We start from the raw sequence: 17,024 nt of genomic DNA on the forward strand, positions 1-17,024 counted from the left end.
AAATATGCTTGCTGCTGTCTCTGTGGTACTCTATGACTGCTCATCGACAGTACCTAGTTCATTGTATGTATTAAATAAGTAATTTTCGTACATTGGAAGGATAAACACTTGTATCATATTAAAAAAACGTGAAGATGAAATAGTCAAAGAAATTGTGTGCACATGATAAAATCATCGTTGCTTTGAATGCTGACAAAGACAAATAATTTCCATCATGCAAATGGTGATATGCAAGAATAAGATATCCAGAGATCATATCACTCAAAGAGAATGCCAACTTAAAAATAATAGTTGATGAAGAGGGGTAACTTCTAGCTAGTGGTTCTGGTAGCAGGTTACCCGTCTATAGATCCTATCTTCATCTTTCTGGTGTTAGTATTCAATTGAAAGCAAAGGGAAAAGGAAGACAGGCATACTGCTGCACTAATATCATACATCATATCTTGTCTACGTACCAGAACTGTTACCTGTATAAAAAATGTGACAATAGACAGTGAAATCGCTGGCAAAATAAAAAAGGGCATTGGGAGACAATATCACTAATGAGTATAAAGGTGAATTGATGGAAAATAAAGTGGATGTGAACATTATCACTGCCATTGGTCATATACCAACATATATAGTAAATGAAGCCTCTAATAGCAAAGACGAAACGCATATTGAACCTGTAGCTGACACCAGAGTAAAATTTTGAATGACTCAAAATAAATTGTTTATTATGCTACTGGATATGAACTAACAGAAGGGAATACCTACACTATCAAGAGAGAACATGTTGAATTATTTTATGAAACAGATTCAAAATGTCCAAAGTCGTTCAATGATATTAATAATGTATAATAATATATGTAGCATATTTTTCTATTAATATTCTATATGTAGTTCTTTCAATAAAAATATTTTATGCATTACTTTGTTGTTTCCATGGTTTTGAGTGTTAGTTGCGCAATGACTTAGAATGTTAGTTGCGCAATAGAGTCTAAGAGTTTTCTGAATTTGTTCTAAGCAAAACTGCTTTTTTATTAATTTTTGTTACTGAATCATCAATAAAAAGACTTGGAATTTATCAAATACTTATGTTTGCTCTATACAAAAGGGGTTTCTTATTAATTTTTGATACTCTGTCATCAATTAAAAGACTTCGAATTTACCAATTTCCTGAGTTCGTTCTACCAAGCATCTTCTATTGATATCCTTCCAAGAATATTCACTTCACAGATCCATTTGTTAATTGAGTTCAGTGACTGTATTTGATGGTAAACTGACGAAGATACTAGCAGTATTCACTGATACTTTGCTTTTCTTAGAATTGTCATTAATTTTTATGTTTATATTAATGAACAAGCGTGCGGCACACGCTTACTGAAACCAATCGAACCTAGCTTAAAACCAGTTGGTGTGATGTAACCTAGGTAATAAGAAATTTTTTTTACTGTAGGTAGCCAGGTTGCAGTAGGTTGGCTGTTGGTACCCAGGTTTGGTAATCTGGGAGCACTGAGGGGCGGGGGAAATATATTGAATGTATTTCTAAAATCATAATATGTTCAATGGCTTGTTGGCTCAGTAGAGTAACGTGTCGTTCTTTTACCTTAGGAAATCACGGTTGTCACGTTCGATTCATACATCAAACACAAATTTCATAAAATCAACAGGAAGTTTCTTAGAATGTTAAAGACGTATCGTTGGAAAGGAAAACATATCATCATTAGAGTACAATAAAAAAGACATCAATAAAAACTATTAAAATAAGGATCCATATATCCATACAATAAAATATCCATACAAAAATCATTAAATAAAACACCACCCATACAACAAGACATATAATCAACCATATAGAAACACACACATTCAACCATACATCAATAAACAAAACGATCCCTACAATAACTTCCATACAACCATAAAATAATACATCAAATATAACACAAGTACAATGAACAATAAGAATCCATACACATAAAACATCTATCCAATAAAACATCAAATAAAACATCAATACAATAAACAGTAAAACATCCATACATATAAGACATTGTTTTTATCTGTATTACACCTTTCATTGACACAGTAATGTCATACCTGTCCCCTTCCTTTAATTGACACAGTAATGTCCTACCTGTCCGCTCTCTTATATTGACACAGTAATGTCCTACCTGTCCGCTCTCTGAGATTGATATAATACTACTTTTATCTTATCATTACACCCTAAGTCTCATAACATTCACTTTAACCAAAAATGAAGCCAAGAAGTTCAAAGCAAAATCGGATCCAAAGTCACTGAAATCGCAGCTTGAAATTTTTCGTATAGTTTCAAATTGGGATACTGGAATATTCCTGAAATAATGAATTTAACCAAGACAGGAAATCGTAGCGTTAAGATGTAGCTATATGAATTTCTAAAATATGAACGGCAGCAGCATTATGATCAATGATATAGCTGATGAGCCAAGAATTATTGTTCACTCGGTCGTCATCACGAATGTGCTAGTATACAGAAAACAAATAGACGGTTGTCTGGGAATTCTCTAAGCTAAATATTGGACATTGCACCAGTTTAGGGATTAAAATAAAAACAAAATTTGAAACTAAGAGATTTTAAAAAAATATTTAAATTAATATGTAATAGCTTGGATATCGTGCAAAGAGGGGATTGAATAAAAGTGAGTCGTTTTTACGATACATTTATAATTTTATGCTTCATATAATTTGCCTGTTTCTGCGGTTTTGAGGATTGTTGTTCCCTTCAAATTAGATTACTAATTTCAAGAGTATGTGTACGTGTCTAGATAGGTAAAGTAAATGGCACAACAGCTGAACTTCCGTCCAGACTTCGAAAGTTTAGTCAAAAACACAAAACTTGAAAAAACATCACAATTTAATTTCGTAATATTTTGTATGATGATGTATTATAGTTATAACTTTTTTTTAAAGCCGTTACATCCAAGCAATAAAAGAGCACACATAACAAGTGTGTGTTCTTAGATAGGCCTTACAAGGGTGTAATTTACATTTAGGTCTTTTTGAGTCTATCATTTTCCTTCAAGAATGAATTTTTGACCAGATTGTTAGTCTTGCGGCAGGTTTGGGATGAATCTGGTCGTGGAAAGTTGTTTATAAATCATAGGCAAAATAAAAACAGAGTATGAACCAAAATGCAATAAAATACCGGTAAAAGTGGTATACCTTTAAAATCTTAAAAGTACCTCATTTAGATTTTTGATGTTTCAGGCAGACCATACTTCAGAGTTTATTACCTCGTGCTTGTTTTTCCTCGATCAGAAAGTATATGTACCTAGCTTATACCGTAAAACCTTTATAGATTATTTTTTGAAAACCTGATTTTTTTTCTTCATGTGTATGCAAAATGGTGGTCGTCCAATCTCATGCTTTAGAACTGTTAGATTAACCTAATTTCTTTCTTGATTGACCCAAAGGGTCATAAAAACTGCCATCTATGTTATTTCTTTTGTTTCTAGTAATTAGTCTCGGTTTTCCATTAGTTTTTTCTTCTTTTATCTTCATAAACAATTGTGTAGTCAGCCTCTGATAGCTAATAATATTTTGCTAGTTTAGTATTTTAAAAAAAATTCTTCCAGTTCCCCTGTATTCCTGCCCAGAAGGCCTTGTAGAGGGAATATGATGACACAACTGTCTTTTATTGTTTAGATTTATTGTTGAATCTATCTATTTATCTATTCTTAGTGACGACTTATAGTCAGCAAAAATAAAGTTGGAATTCCATTATATTTTCCCAACTTGGAAAATCAAATTTGCCATCGTTAAATACAAATTTTTAAGATATGTATGTTCTCCCCATTGGCCGGAGACGCTAATAATCGATTACAAAATTAGCTTGACAGACTATTGCAAGTTTATTACTATCTAAGATCTCAAAAGAACTAAATTTAAATAGAAAACGTTGAGCTAATTTTCAACTAGTTTAGTTAACGAAAAAGGTTAAAAGAGAAAAACTGTGATAAGCAATAATATTGATGTGCCTGCTTTATCGATGACCTGTACAAATAAGCAGCACAGGAAAGCATTACTCGTTTGTTCATATTTGACGAATAGTCAGAAAAAACATATTTCTTTGTTTATCTCTTTGTTTGAATATAGAAGACCTATTGGATATTTTAATGCGGGGTTCTTCAAATTTACTTATAGAAGGAACACCAATAAATAATGGTCAATGTTTAGTTAGTATTTTCGGCAACAACCATTGCACAGTTTGTGGTAACATACTTATGACCATTTATAAGTTGAAATTTAGCAATGTGGATTAACATCTAAAAGAAAAAAAAAGAATTTAACGTTTTGGTTTAAGAGTTGCAGACACAAAGGTACGGATAGATCCCGTATCGGGGTTTGGTATTCAGTCACCTTTTTATTTTTCAATTGAGGAGGTGACCCTTCTCTTTTGTATTAGTTCTTCTCTCTTTTTTCTTCTTTTGTCTTCTCTTCTTTTGTCTTCTTCTTCTTTTGCCTTCTATTTTGTCTTCTCTTTTCTCTTTTGTCAATTCATATGAGTGCATAGACATGTGTCTTATTCTTTATTATTTTGCACTGTGAACGACTGAGCGGGGGTCTTGGCTAAAATAGTTTGATTTTTCTTATTTTACCCTGGCTGTGAATTATCTATCAGAGCACTGTTTTTGTTCATTCTCCCGTCGATTTTATTTACTTCATGTGAAATTCGGATTAACGTACATGAATAGGTATTTTCCTAATAATAGACGAGTAAATTTCATATCAAATTTTCAGTTGTGTATATTTCTGCTGTACTGAAAATTATCTCTTACGTGCCAAGATTAACTAATCGTAACTTTTCAACTGACAAAGAAATATATGATAAAATGGAATAGTGAACAGAGCAGAACTCACCGTAAAATATTCTTCTCTTAGGTGAGGCATACTCATGCTGGTGCTTATACCTGCAAAGCAAGTAACCATGCCGCTTCAGCGATGTTTTCAGCAGTCTTACAAGTAACAGGTATTTCTTTTCTCGTAATAACCTTTTAGTTTGTAAGCTATTTAAAAACTGAATACATACCATTTATAACTGCTTACGTAGTATCTACAGCCTAGAAACTGAGGGACGTTTTTGGTTTTGGGAGAGTGTGGGGTCTATAAATTAGGAGATATATAAGGGGTTCGTAGATTCGGTTTATTTTTGGCTCTTGTTGCAGCAACCCAAAGATGTTGAATCCCAGACTACTGTAGGATGAGTAATGTTGTAAGAAACTGTGGGACATTTTTGGTTTTTGGGGAGAGTGGAAACCCCCCTCCCTATGAATTTTAAAATATAAATATGGTTAAAAAACTGTCGCATAAAGCAACAGCTATTTGAATACTTTGACCGTATATTCGACCGTATATTTTCCAATCATTTCAGTTCTAATCGAAATTTTAGTTCTGAAGCAGAAAAGAAAAGAAAAAACGGTACTTATTGGTTAGCTGGAGCACACACGAAAAAAACCGCATATAGAAACTCAATGATCCTAATGAAAAACAGGTTTCCTCTGCCTAGTGAGGTATTGCTCACTCCGTGAAAAATATTTAAACTTTGTTTTTTGGGGGGTTGAAAGGGCAAATAAAGGTACCTAGGTTAGGTTACATATTTATTATATGCTATAGTTCACCCCCCCCCCCTAATGTTCGATTATATAGCCCAAATTTGTTTCTAAACTAATACACTTTCATCGTATTTTGTTTTATTTCATTATCATTAACCAAACTTTACTTGTCGCGTGTGTTCCAGCTAACCGATAAGTACCAAAAAAACTCCTAGGATTAACCAACTGTATCGATTGAAATTATCACCATGGCAACTCAAATTATATTTACCCCACCGCTTCAAATATAATTAAGTAAAAACTATTAAATTATATCAAGCAAGCGCAAATAGCGGTATTTAAACTCAGAACGAACATAAATTACCCGGTATATAACCCCCTCATTTACAGGATCACTTCCGTCTATTTTTCTATTGTGCTATCCTTTATATTAGGAAGTAGGAGCCCTCTCCCACATAAAGATTATTTCGGAACTTATCTTTTCCATTTGATTGTTAGGTTCCAATATCGATTAGAGGATATTTCTGGTAGCTTGCCTCTATGAATCATTGTTTTAATTAATTTTAAATTTAATTAGTTTTAATGTTAAGTTAAATTTAAATACAAATTAATTAATTAACGTTAATTTCAAATGACTAATCCCGAAATCACAATTTGGTGAATTGCATACTCATTCATTGGAAAAACCGTTTCGAATTCCACTCTCTCATCATGTTTCTCCACGATTGCATTCACAGTCAAAAATTATGGGCCTTCTATCCTTCGATCACTTCCAAATGATAAAAACCGGACCGGCACTGTCAATTTTTTTTTTATAGAGCTCTTGCCAATATTTCCTGACCGTCGATTCGATTCCAACAGTCCTTGTGATTGCTGGTTTTAGGTTAATAATTAACAGTTTGGGGCAACAAACTGCAAGTAGAGACGACAGTATTGTCTACACCAATCAAGACTTAAAAGAAACTGAAATGACAATAAATAAATCCAAAGAACCATTAATAGTGATTCCAAATGTACATGTTGGTTTGTTCTTTTTTTTCTTTCTAGGGGCGACCTTGTTGAAGAAGTAGTCATTGACTACCGGAACTGAAAATACCGGTTTCAGTTTGGTTGACTACCCGGTTTCAGTTCATTTCAGTACCGGTTGACTACCGGTTCATTCAAACTGAAATTAAAAGTTGTTCTATCCTTTTCAAGTAACAAAACAATTAATTAACAAAGTTGAGTTAATTTATTCGTTTTGTACCACAAATACATCACTTAAATCACTTGTACGTACATCACTTGTACGATCAACTTAAAACTGTCAAAAACGAAAAGTAAAGAGCGATATTAAAATTCTAAGAAATTATTCTGTACATCAGAAGGTTGCCATCCTTGCATATGCGCATGACATACGAAAAGAAAGATATAGATATAGAGCGCGTACGGTATGTAGTTTACTGACAATTGTACAGTATTGAATCACTACGCACCATCGTTTTTTGGAGGACTGAAGTTCAGTGGACATTTGGACATGAAGTGGACATGCATGATACTATTAGGCTGCTGAGGAGAATTCTCAGGATAAGTATGAAGCGATTTGAAAATTATTGGTCATCGTTGGCTAGCTCTGATGTTAATCTATTTAGCCTATATTTATTGCAATAAATGTTTATATTTTTTATTAATTTTTTTGGTAAAAAGCGTCATTTTACAGACTTTGAAAGAAAAATTATTGTGGGCGGGGGATTCTCCCATGAGCAACAAGCTATTAACGAATACTCTGTTAAAAATATAAACACTTCCTGAAAAAATGATGCTAAAAATACGACCATTCTTAAATAATCTTGAAGGGCCATATTTTTCTGGGGATTTTCATTTTCGAAGCATTGCTATGCAGAAGTTAAACAAGATCGTAGAGGCAGTTAGAATGGGAGCTCTCCATTCTAACTGCCATATTGTATCATATTTGACATTAAAAACCAACAAGAACTAAAAAAAGCAAGTTTCCAAGTTAAAAGTAAAGAGCGATATTAAAATACTAAGAAAATAGAAATTATTCTGTGCATTAGAAGGGTTGTCACTTCGTAAACCTCTTACTCTTTCTGCTAAACTTTGGCATATTTGCACAAATGTTTCTGGTATGAAGGGTGTAATAAAAAAGGCAACAAAAAAACCCTTTTTTTCTTAATGTTTTAAGAATATAGAGCTTATTTATTTGTATTTGATTTGGATCATAAATTTTTGGTTTCTGGATTTTGAAGGGAAAACTGTCAAAAACTATTAAATATATTCTCCCAATTCCAGCATTCATGATACTACATGGTGTCATGTTTGTTGTTTACACATACGCAGGACGTACGAAAAGAAAAGCAATCAAACAGTCCGTGGTAACGAACTATAAGTAAGGAGCGACCCGGCTCAATAGTAACCAAAACTCAGATTTTTATTTTGTTTTGAAAAATATAAGTTTCATCAAGTTTAGTCCTACCCATCAAAAGTAACGCGCCTGAGAAAATTTGCCTAAATTTCGAAAAAAAGAGGAAAACCCCCCTAAAAGTCCTAGAATCTTCACTGAATGAAAATCACACTATCAGATTCAGTATATCGGAGAATCCTACTGTAGAGGTTTCAAGCTCCTATCTGCAAAACTATGGAATTTTGCATTTTTTATCAGAAGAAAGATCACGGATGTGTGTTTAATTGTTTTTGTTGTTGTTTTTTCCCAGGGTTGATCGCACCGACCCAGTGGTCCTAGAATATCTGAAAAAGGCTCATTTGAATGGAAATTATGACCTCTAGTGGACTTTTTAAGTGACCAAAAATGGAGGGTAACTAGGCCCCCTCCCACGCTCATTTTTTCCCAATGTCACCCTATCCAAATTTTGAGATAACCATTTTGTTCAGCATGGTCGAAAATATAATAAATATGTCTTTGGGGATAATTTAATCCCCACAGTTCCCGGAGGAAGGGCTGCAAGTTATGAACTTTGCCCAATGTTTACATTTAGTATTGGTTATTGGGAAATATACAGACGATTTCAGGGGAAATTTTCTTATGGTAGGGGGGATCGGGGGTTATGGGAGAGGATCTTCCCATGGAGGAAGTTTTCATGGGGAAAGGGATATTGCTATAAAGGGGGAGGGGGATTTCCCAGCATTATTTAAGAAAACGATTAGAAATTAAATAAAAAAAAAGTTTTTCAACTGAAAGTAAGGAGCAACATCAAAAGTTAAGACGAACAGAAATCATTAAATTTATGGTTGGGTTTGCCGCATAGTCGATACCTCGCTCTTTACGCTAAAGTTTTTTAGTAATTTCATAAGAGCTATTTATTCTAATTAACGGCCTTTCTGATTACGGGGTCATTCTTAAAGAATTGGAACAACATTCGAAGTTTAGCGTAAAGAGCAAGGTATTCACTAGCGGGCGGACCCCTTAATATACGTAATAAAAATATACGAATAAATAAGTTCGTTACGTAAGTTAATTTGTAAGTTAGGTATATTTATTACTAATAAAAACGTTCGTAAATAAAATGAAACAATTTTCGAGAAAGCCATTTAACTAAAAAAGTAAAATTAATATGCAAATTTCATTTTAATTATTCATGTACGGTAAGCCAAAATCAAAACCTGTATTAATTCAAAAACGTTCAGAAATTAAATAAAAAAACAAGTTTTTCTTAACTGAAAGTAAGGAGCCACATTAAAACTTAAAACGAACAGAAATGATTCCGTATATTAAAGGGGCTGTCCCCTCCTCAACGCCTTGCTCTTTACGCTAAACTTTGACTCTTTCTCACAATTTTTTTTAAACAATAAAAAACTTCAGCGTAAAAAGCAAGGCGTTGAGGAGGGGACAGCCCCTTTTATATACAGAATAATTTCTGCTCTTTTTAAGTTTTCATGTCGCTTCTTACTTTCAGTAAAAAACTTGTTTTTTTAATTTAATTATATAGAGCGCGTATGTAGTTTACAGACAAATGTACGGTATTGAATGACTACGCACCAACGGTTTTTGGAGGACTGAAGGTCAGTGGACGTTTTGTGCTTGGAGGTGGGTGTTCAAACCCCCAAAAGGCTCATTTTTACAGCCAAATGCTCCCACGTTTTGAAAGAAATCATTCTAGTCAGTGTGAAGATGGGATTTAACCTCTTGCATTGCCTTGCTGGGGATTATAAATCTGGATTAAACTTGTAATTTGGATGCAAAGGGGAGAAATACTCCCTTAATATTCTGGAAATATTTTTAGTCTGAAGTAAAAATTACATACGTATGATACTATTAGGCTGCCGAGGAGAATTTTGAGGATAAGTATAAAACGTGTTGAAAATTATTGGGCCTCATTGGCTAGCTCTTATGTTAATCTATTTAGGCTACATTTATTGTAATAAATGTTTTATATTTTTTATTAACATTTTTTTTGTAATAAGCGTAATTTTACATACTTTTAAAGAAAAATTGTAGTGGGGGGGGGGTCCCAGGAGCAAAATCTTTTAACGAATACTCTGTTAAAAATATAAACACTTTCTGAAAAATGATGCTAAAAGTAGTATTATATTAATGATAAGTAGCGGACAGTCCCCCCGCCATAAAAGCAGACAGTACTCCCTTTCTGTGTTAATCTAAGATATCGGACAGATAGAAATCCCCATGCCTTAAAAATTTATATCTTTGGTTGTTTTTTTTATGTTGTAATTAGAATCACCCTACCATGAAAATTCTTGCTGTTCACGAAACCATGGTTTTGTGTTAAATATCATGTTTCTGTTAAAAGTCATGACTGTTTTCATGGTGTGGCGATTCTCTTCCTGGTATGAAGTTACGACATTCTGTCTGTTAAACAATTTTTTAGGCGTGGCTGTTCAAAGAAAAAATCCAAAATGAAATTTGAAACATCAACAGAGTTTAACAGTGACAAGGTAAACCATGACAGAACACTACTGAAATATTCCAACTGTTGGGGTTCCATCCCTGTTTCTTTTCCTTTCAGATAAATGACCTATTATCGTTTCTTTAATTACATTTGCTTATATTATAATTTCAAAAGACAGGTTAAATTCCCGTTACTAAGCGATAGTGGTTTTGCAATAGGTAAGCTGTGAAGCAAGTTCATTTTTACTTCCTGGTTGGGAGTCATTGATAGATAAATCTAAGAGGTAAAATCGGGTTTGAATTAGGAGGTAGCTGATTGGCTGGGCCAATTGACGGTCAACCCATACAAACAGTGCTGTACAAATTATTATTATGTTTTTAGTCTGCGTTTGGACCCCAGTCGGGGATATATATATTATTGTGGTATTTGTGACCCTTTTTGGAAGAATACAAGAAAAGTATTTTCTACAAACTGTGTACTAGGTTCCGTAACCCCGGCAGGGTAGGTATAGACCCACGAGGTACCGTCATTATTATATTAACAGGGAGGTATGCTACCTTCAAGGAGAGGGTAGAAATTTTGTAGCCGTAACCCAAGGTGGGTAAATCTGGCCTTAGAAAATGGACATTTGACCACTCAATCGCGTTATCATACCTTGGGACAGGGTATACTGTAAATAGGGTAGTACCAAACCCGATATTTGCAGAACCATTGGGGTAAGAGCGGGAATCTCACTAACATTTGGGCCGACAAGGGGTTCTCTCCTTCGAGTAAGTGGCATAGCGACCTTTTTTGCGCCATTTTTGCCTTTAAAAGTGGTGACCCCGCACATACACTCCAATAAGTGGTGCCATCGAGTTAAGGTCCTATCAGTAAATCTGATAATAAAAGAAATTCCGCGCTTTCGAAGAGACAAGGAATTTAGCCTACAAAAGTAGCCTATTGTGGTTACAGAGGCTATATATAAAAAATCGCAGAGAAATTTTTATCTGAGCTGTTCTAAGACGGATAATAAGAAATATTAAAATTTAATAATCAATAAATCACGCGAATAAACAACTTTTGAGACAAGGAAAGCTGCGCCCCCCACGTAGGACCCAAAAAGAATCGACAAATTAAAAGGAAATAATTTTTCATGAAAGAATAAATTGCAATTTTGATGGAATTTTGAAATTATGTCGGACAGAGATGAGATTAATTCAATATCGAGGAGGGCGAGTGAAGCCCAGAGAAAAAGTAGGAAAATAGAGAAAGAAAGGCGAATATGGAGGCCTTTGAGAGAGAGCACCAAGAATATAAGGGAAAAATGCAAGCTGAGAAAGATGAAATTAAAAAGAATAGAAACCAGGACGAAAGGCCTAGAGTAGCCTATAAGGAAAGAGAAAATACGAATAAAGAACGAACAGATTCAGAAAATGAATTAAGAAGAAATAATGACAGACGGAATCAAAGTAGTCCGAGTTGAAGGAGCAGTGTTAAATCAAGGTCCAGCAGGGGCTCGCAAAAAAGCACTCGAATAGATATAGCACAATGAATATTAAATTTCATGGAGGAAGAAAGAATAGCCAGAGAACGAGAAGACGAAAGAGATAGAAAAGAAAGGGAACAAAGAGAGAAGGAAGAAAGAATAGCCAGAGAACGAGAAGACGAAAGATATAGAAAAGAAAGGGAACAAAGAGAGAAGGAAGAAAGAATAGCCAGAGAACAAGAAGACGAAAGAGATAGAAAAGAAAGGGAACAAAGAGAGAAGGAAGAAAGAATAGCGAGAGAAAAAAAGGAAGAGGCTGATAAAATAGCTAGAGAGAAAGAAGAAAAGGCTGATAAAATAGCTAGAGAGAAAGGAGAAAGATATCACCAAGAGTTTAAAAGAACCATGATAGGTCTAATAGAAGCCCGCTGGGGAATTCCAGAAAGGGAGACTTTATCAAATTTAACTTCTAGGCTGTCAAATACCCATAATAATTTGTCTAAGAATCAATTGGGAGAAAACAAAAATTACCAAACATTAAACACTTTTACGAAAAAATATAATACTTCGCTAACTACGGGGGGAGATGAACCGTCCCATAAAACAAATGCGAAGGCTGTGCCATCCTATCGGAAAAACGAAATACATGATACGCGTGTTCAAAATGTTGATAATCCACAAAGGGGTGCGGAAAAAAATAGACAAGATAATATTGAAAATAAGACGCGCGAAATTGATTTTCCAGGAAAATTTGCAAATAATAGAAAACTTGAGAACACTTTTAATAAATATGAGACGCGAACAAGTTCAGGCCAAAATGAACCACCGATTGAAGCAGAGAATAAGGAGACGAAATTTATTGTATGCACTTTTCTTCAGAAAGTTCGTGAAATTTTGGTAGAATATGAAAAACCAAATGTCGGAGTTCAGATCCCATTTGAAGACGAAATATTTGTTTCTACGGTAAAAATAAAGAAGACTAGAAGAGAGAAAAGAAAGATTAAACGGACCTACAATGAAGTTATGCAGTCAAAGATGGTGGACACTGGAGTCCAAATCACATTTAACGATGATTTAGTATTTTGCGAGAATGACAAAATTGAGAAAAGTAGAGATGAAAAGAGGAATGCAAAGAAGAGACAACATTTGGAGATTCAGCCTGCAGTGGTGAAAAATAAAAAAATGTTGGATGAGCTCTGCTTTGAAAACATAGATAATAAGGGGGAAAAGAGGTCAAAGACCCATGGGTAATAAAAGAAGATGGTTACAAAATAGAGATGGATGACATACAACGGGTTGGGGGAAAGTTGGGAGATATTGAATGTCGAGTTGGACTGGAAAAATTTGGAAATGAATCTGAGATTAGTATTATCAATTCAAAAGATATGTAAATCCTTTATGAGGGGGAGGAATCCCTTGGGGAAGATCCCCTGCGGGAAGTCGCGAAAGATAGCCCTGTTCCTCAATGCACAACTGATGGACAAGTTGTGATCCCTTTACCGAGATTTTGCCTTTCTGATCTGGAGTCCTTGGGGGATACTATCTCTCAGTCACTTCATACTTCACCCAAACCTTTGTCCAGTAACCCTATTCGTAGCTGTTATTCTTCATGGGAATCGACAATTATTTCCGGCAAATTGTAATCAGTGGGAGATGTACCCAAATTTCATTTTCAATTAGCATCAACGCATATTCTGCATTTGATTATCCCAGGGGAGGAAACCCAGAAAAAAGGCGATTCATTGTTCGCGAAAAATTTTACTTCATTTCCATCACCCTTACCGTTTTCACAGGTCTTTGTATTTTCGGCCTTAGATTATTTGAAATTATGCCAAGGGGCAATTTACTTTTTGATTGAGATGTGGGGTTGTTTCCACAGATGGAAATTAAGAGGCTAGCACAGCCAATTTTTCATGATGGTTGGCATCATCACATGTGCCAGAAACTGATTCTCTGCTCCTCTCAAATGTAAATTCGTGAGAGCGAGAAAATTTGTTGTTTTGAATTGTGCTGCGCACAATCATTATCTATGAATCTTGAAGACTTCAACTTGCAAAATCTAAGGCGGATGCTATACAATTTAGACCATGGTGGTCCTACAGTAGAGACGTGGCGAGGACGACCGTTCCAGTGCCAAGCGGTGGATGTAGGAGCACAGACACTGGTGGAAGAGAGATGGCGAACGGATTTTTTAAAGTGGAGGTTGAGTGTTTATGTTTGTAAGGATTGACCAAAGTAGCACAGGGGTGTTGATATATATTGTGGAGGGAAGTGCTAGGGTTCGACCCCTGTTTCTTTTCCTTTCAGATAAATGGCCAAATTTTGTGTTTTTAATTACATTCGCTAATAGTATAATTTTAAAAGACAGGTTAAATTCCCGTTACTAAGCGATAGTGGTTTTGCAATAGGTAAGCTGTGAAACAAGTTTATTTTTACTTCCTGGTTGGGAGTCATTGAAAGATAAATCTAAGAGGTAAAATTGGGTTTGAATGAGGAGGTAGCTGATTGGCTGGGCCAATTGACGGTCAACCCATACAAACAGTGCTGTACAAATTATTATTATGTTTATAGTCTGCGTTTGGACCCCAGTCGGGGATATATATATTTTTGTGGTTTTTGTGACCCTTTTTGGAAGAATACAAGTAAGGTATTTTCTACAAACTGTGTACTATTTTCCGTAACCCAGGCAGGGTAGGAATAGAGCTACAAGGTACCGTCATTATTACATTGACAGGGAGGGTTGTTACCTCCAAGGAGAGAGTAGAGATTTTCTAGCCGTAACCCAAGGCGGGTACATCTGGCTTTAGAAAGTGGCCATTTGACCACTCGATCGCGTTATCATACCCTGGGACAGGGTATACTGTAAATAGAGTAGTACCAAACCCGATTTTTGCAGAACCGTTGGGGTAAGAGCGGGAATCTCACTAACATTTGGGCCGACAAGGGGTTCTCCCCTTCGAGTAAGTGGCATAGCAACCTTTTGCGCCATTTTTGCCTTTAAAACTGGTGACCCCGCACGCAGACCCCAATACCAACTCTTACCTTTAAATGAAAAACATCCAAAATAAACATTAAAATATCTTAAGAATGAAACAGAGACAAGGTAAACCACGACAAAACACTATTGAAATATTCCAACTCTTACATTTCAACGAAAAAAAATCCAAAATGAATTTTGAAACATCTTCAGAATGTAACAGTGACATGGTAAACCCTGAAAAAACACTACTGAAATATTCCAACTCTTACATTTCAACAAAAAAAAGTCCAAAATGAACTTTGAAACATCTTCAGAATGTAACAGTGACAAGGTAAACCACGACAAAACACTACTGAAATATTCCAACTCTTACACTTAAACGAAAAAAAAAATCATAAATGAACTTTGAAACATCATTAGAATGTAACAGTGACAAGGTAAACCACAACAAAACACTACTGAAATATTCCAACTCTTACTTTTCAACGAAAAAAAAATCTAAAATTAACTTTGAAACATCTTCAGAAAGTCACACACAAACACACACAAACACACACACTCAAACACACATACGTACAAACACACACACACACACACACACACACACACACACACACACACACACACACAAACACACACACACACAAACACACACACACACACACACACAGACAAAAACACACACACGCACGAAACACACACAAACAAACAAACAAACAAACACACACACACACACACAAACACACACACACACAAACACACACACACACAAACACACACACACACAAATGCGAAAAAAAAAACAAAAAAAAAAAAACAAACACAAACACAAAAACACAAACACACACACACACACACACACACACAAACAAATGCATACACACACACACAAATGCACACACACACACACAAATGCAAACACATACACACACACACACACAAACACACACACACAAACATGCACACACACACACACACACACACACACACACACACACACACACACACACACACACACACACACACACACACACACACACACACACACACACACACACACACACACACACACACACACACACACACACACACACACACACACACACACACACACACACACACACACACACACACACACACACACACACACACACACACACACACACACACACACACACACACACACACACACACACACACACACACACACACACACACACACACACACACACACACACACACACACACACACACACACACACACACACACACACACACACACACACACACACACACACACACACACACACACACACACACACACACACACACACACACACACACACACACACACACACACACACACACACACACACACACACACACACACACACACACACACACACACACACACACACACACACACACACACACACACACACACACACACACACACACACACACACACACACACACACACACACACACACACACACACACACACACACACACACACACACACACACACACACACACACACACACACACACACACACACACACACACACACACACACACACACACACACACACACACACACACACACACACACACACACACACACACACACACACACACACACACACACACACACACACACACACACACACACACACACACACACACACACACACACACACACACACACACACACACACACACACACACACACACACACACACACACACACACACACACACACACACACACACACACACACACACACACACACACACACACACACACACACACACACACACACACACACACACACACACACACACACACACACACACACACACACACACACACACACACACACACACACACACACACACACACACACACACACACACACACACACACACACACACACACACACACACACACACACACACACACACACACACACACACACACACACACACACACACACACACACACACACACACACACACACACACACACACACACACACACACACACACACACACACACACACACACACACACACACACACACACACACACACACACACACACACACACACACACACACACACACACACACACACACAC

At 36.0% G+C, this 17,024-nt stretch overlaps 1 protein-coding gene across 1 annotated transcript in view; it reads left to right on the forward strand.

Annotated features, from left to right (window-relative positions):
* Positions 1–17,024, forward strand: part of LOC148956330 (cell adhesion molecule Dscam2-like) — a gene marked incomplete at its 3' end in the record, with an annotated part of 359,181 nt that overhangs the window by 186,841 nt on the left and 155,316 nt on the right. Inside the window, exon 12 of the mRNA XM_089090400.1 lies at positions 4,906–4,993. Within this exon, the coding sequence (XP_088946526.1) occupies positions 4,906–4,993 (88 nt within the window). The remainder of the gene's footprint in view (positions 1–4,905; positions 4,994–17,024) is intronic.

Source organism: Artemia sp. Qi Xiang Cuo, chromosome 1 (assembly GCF_049724085.1).
Source record: "Artemia sp. Qi Xiang Cuo chromosome 1, ASM4972408v1, whole genome shotgun sequence".
NCBI classification, from domain to species: domain Eukaryota; kingdom Metazoa; phylum Arthropoda; class Branchiopoda; order Anostraca; family Artemiidae; genus Artemia; species Artemia sp. Qi Xiang Cuo.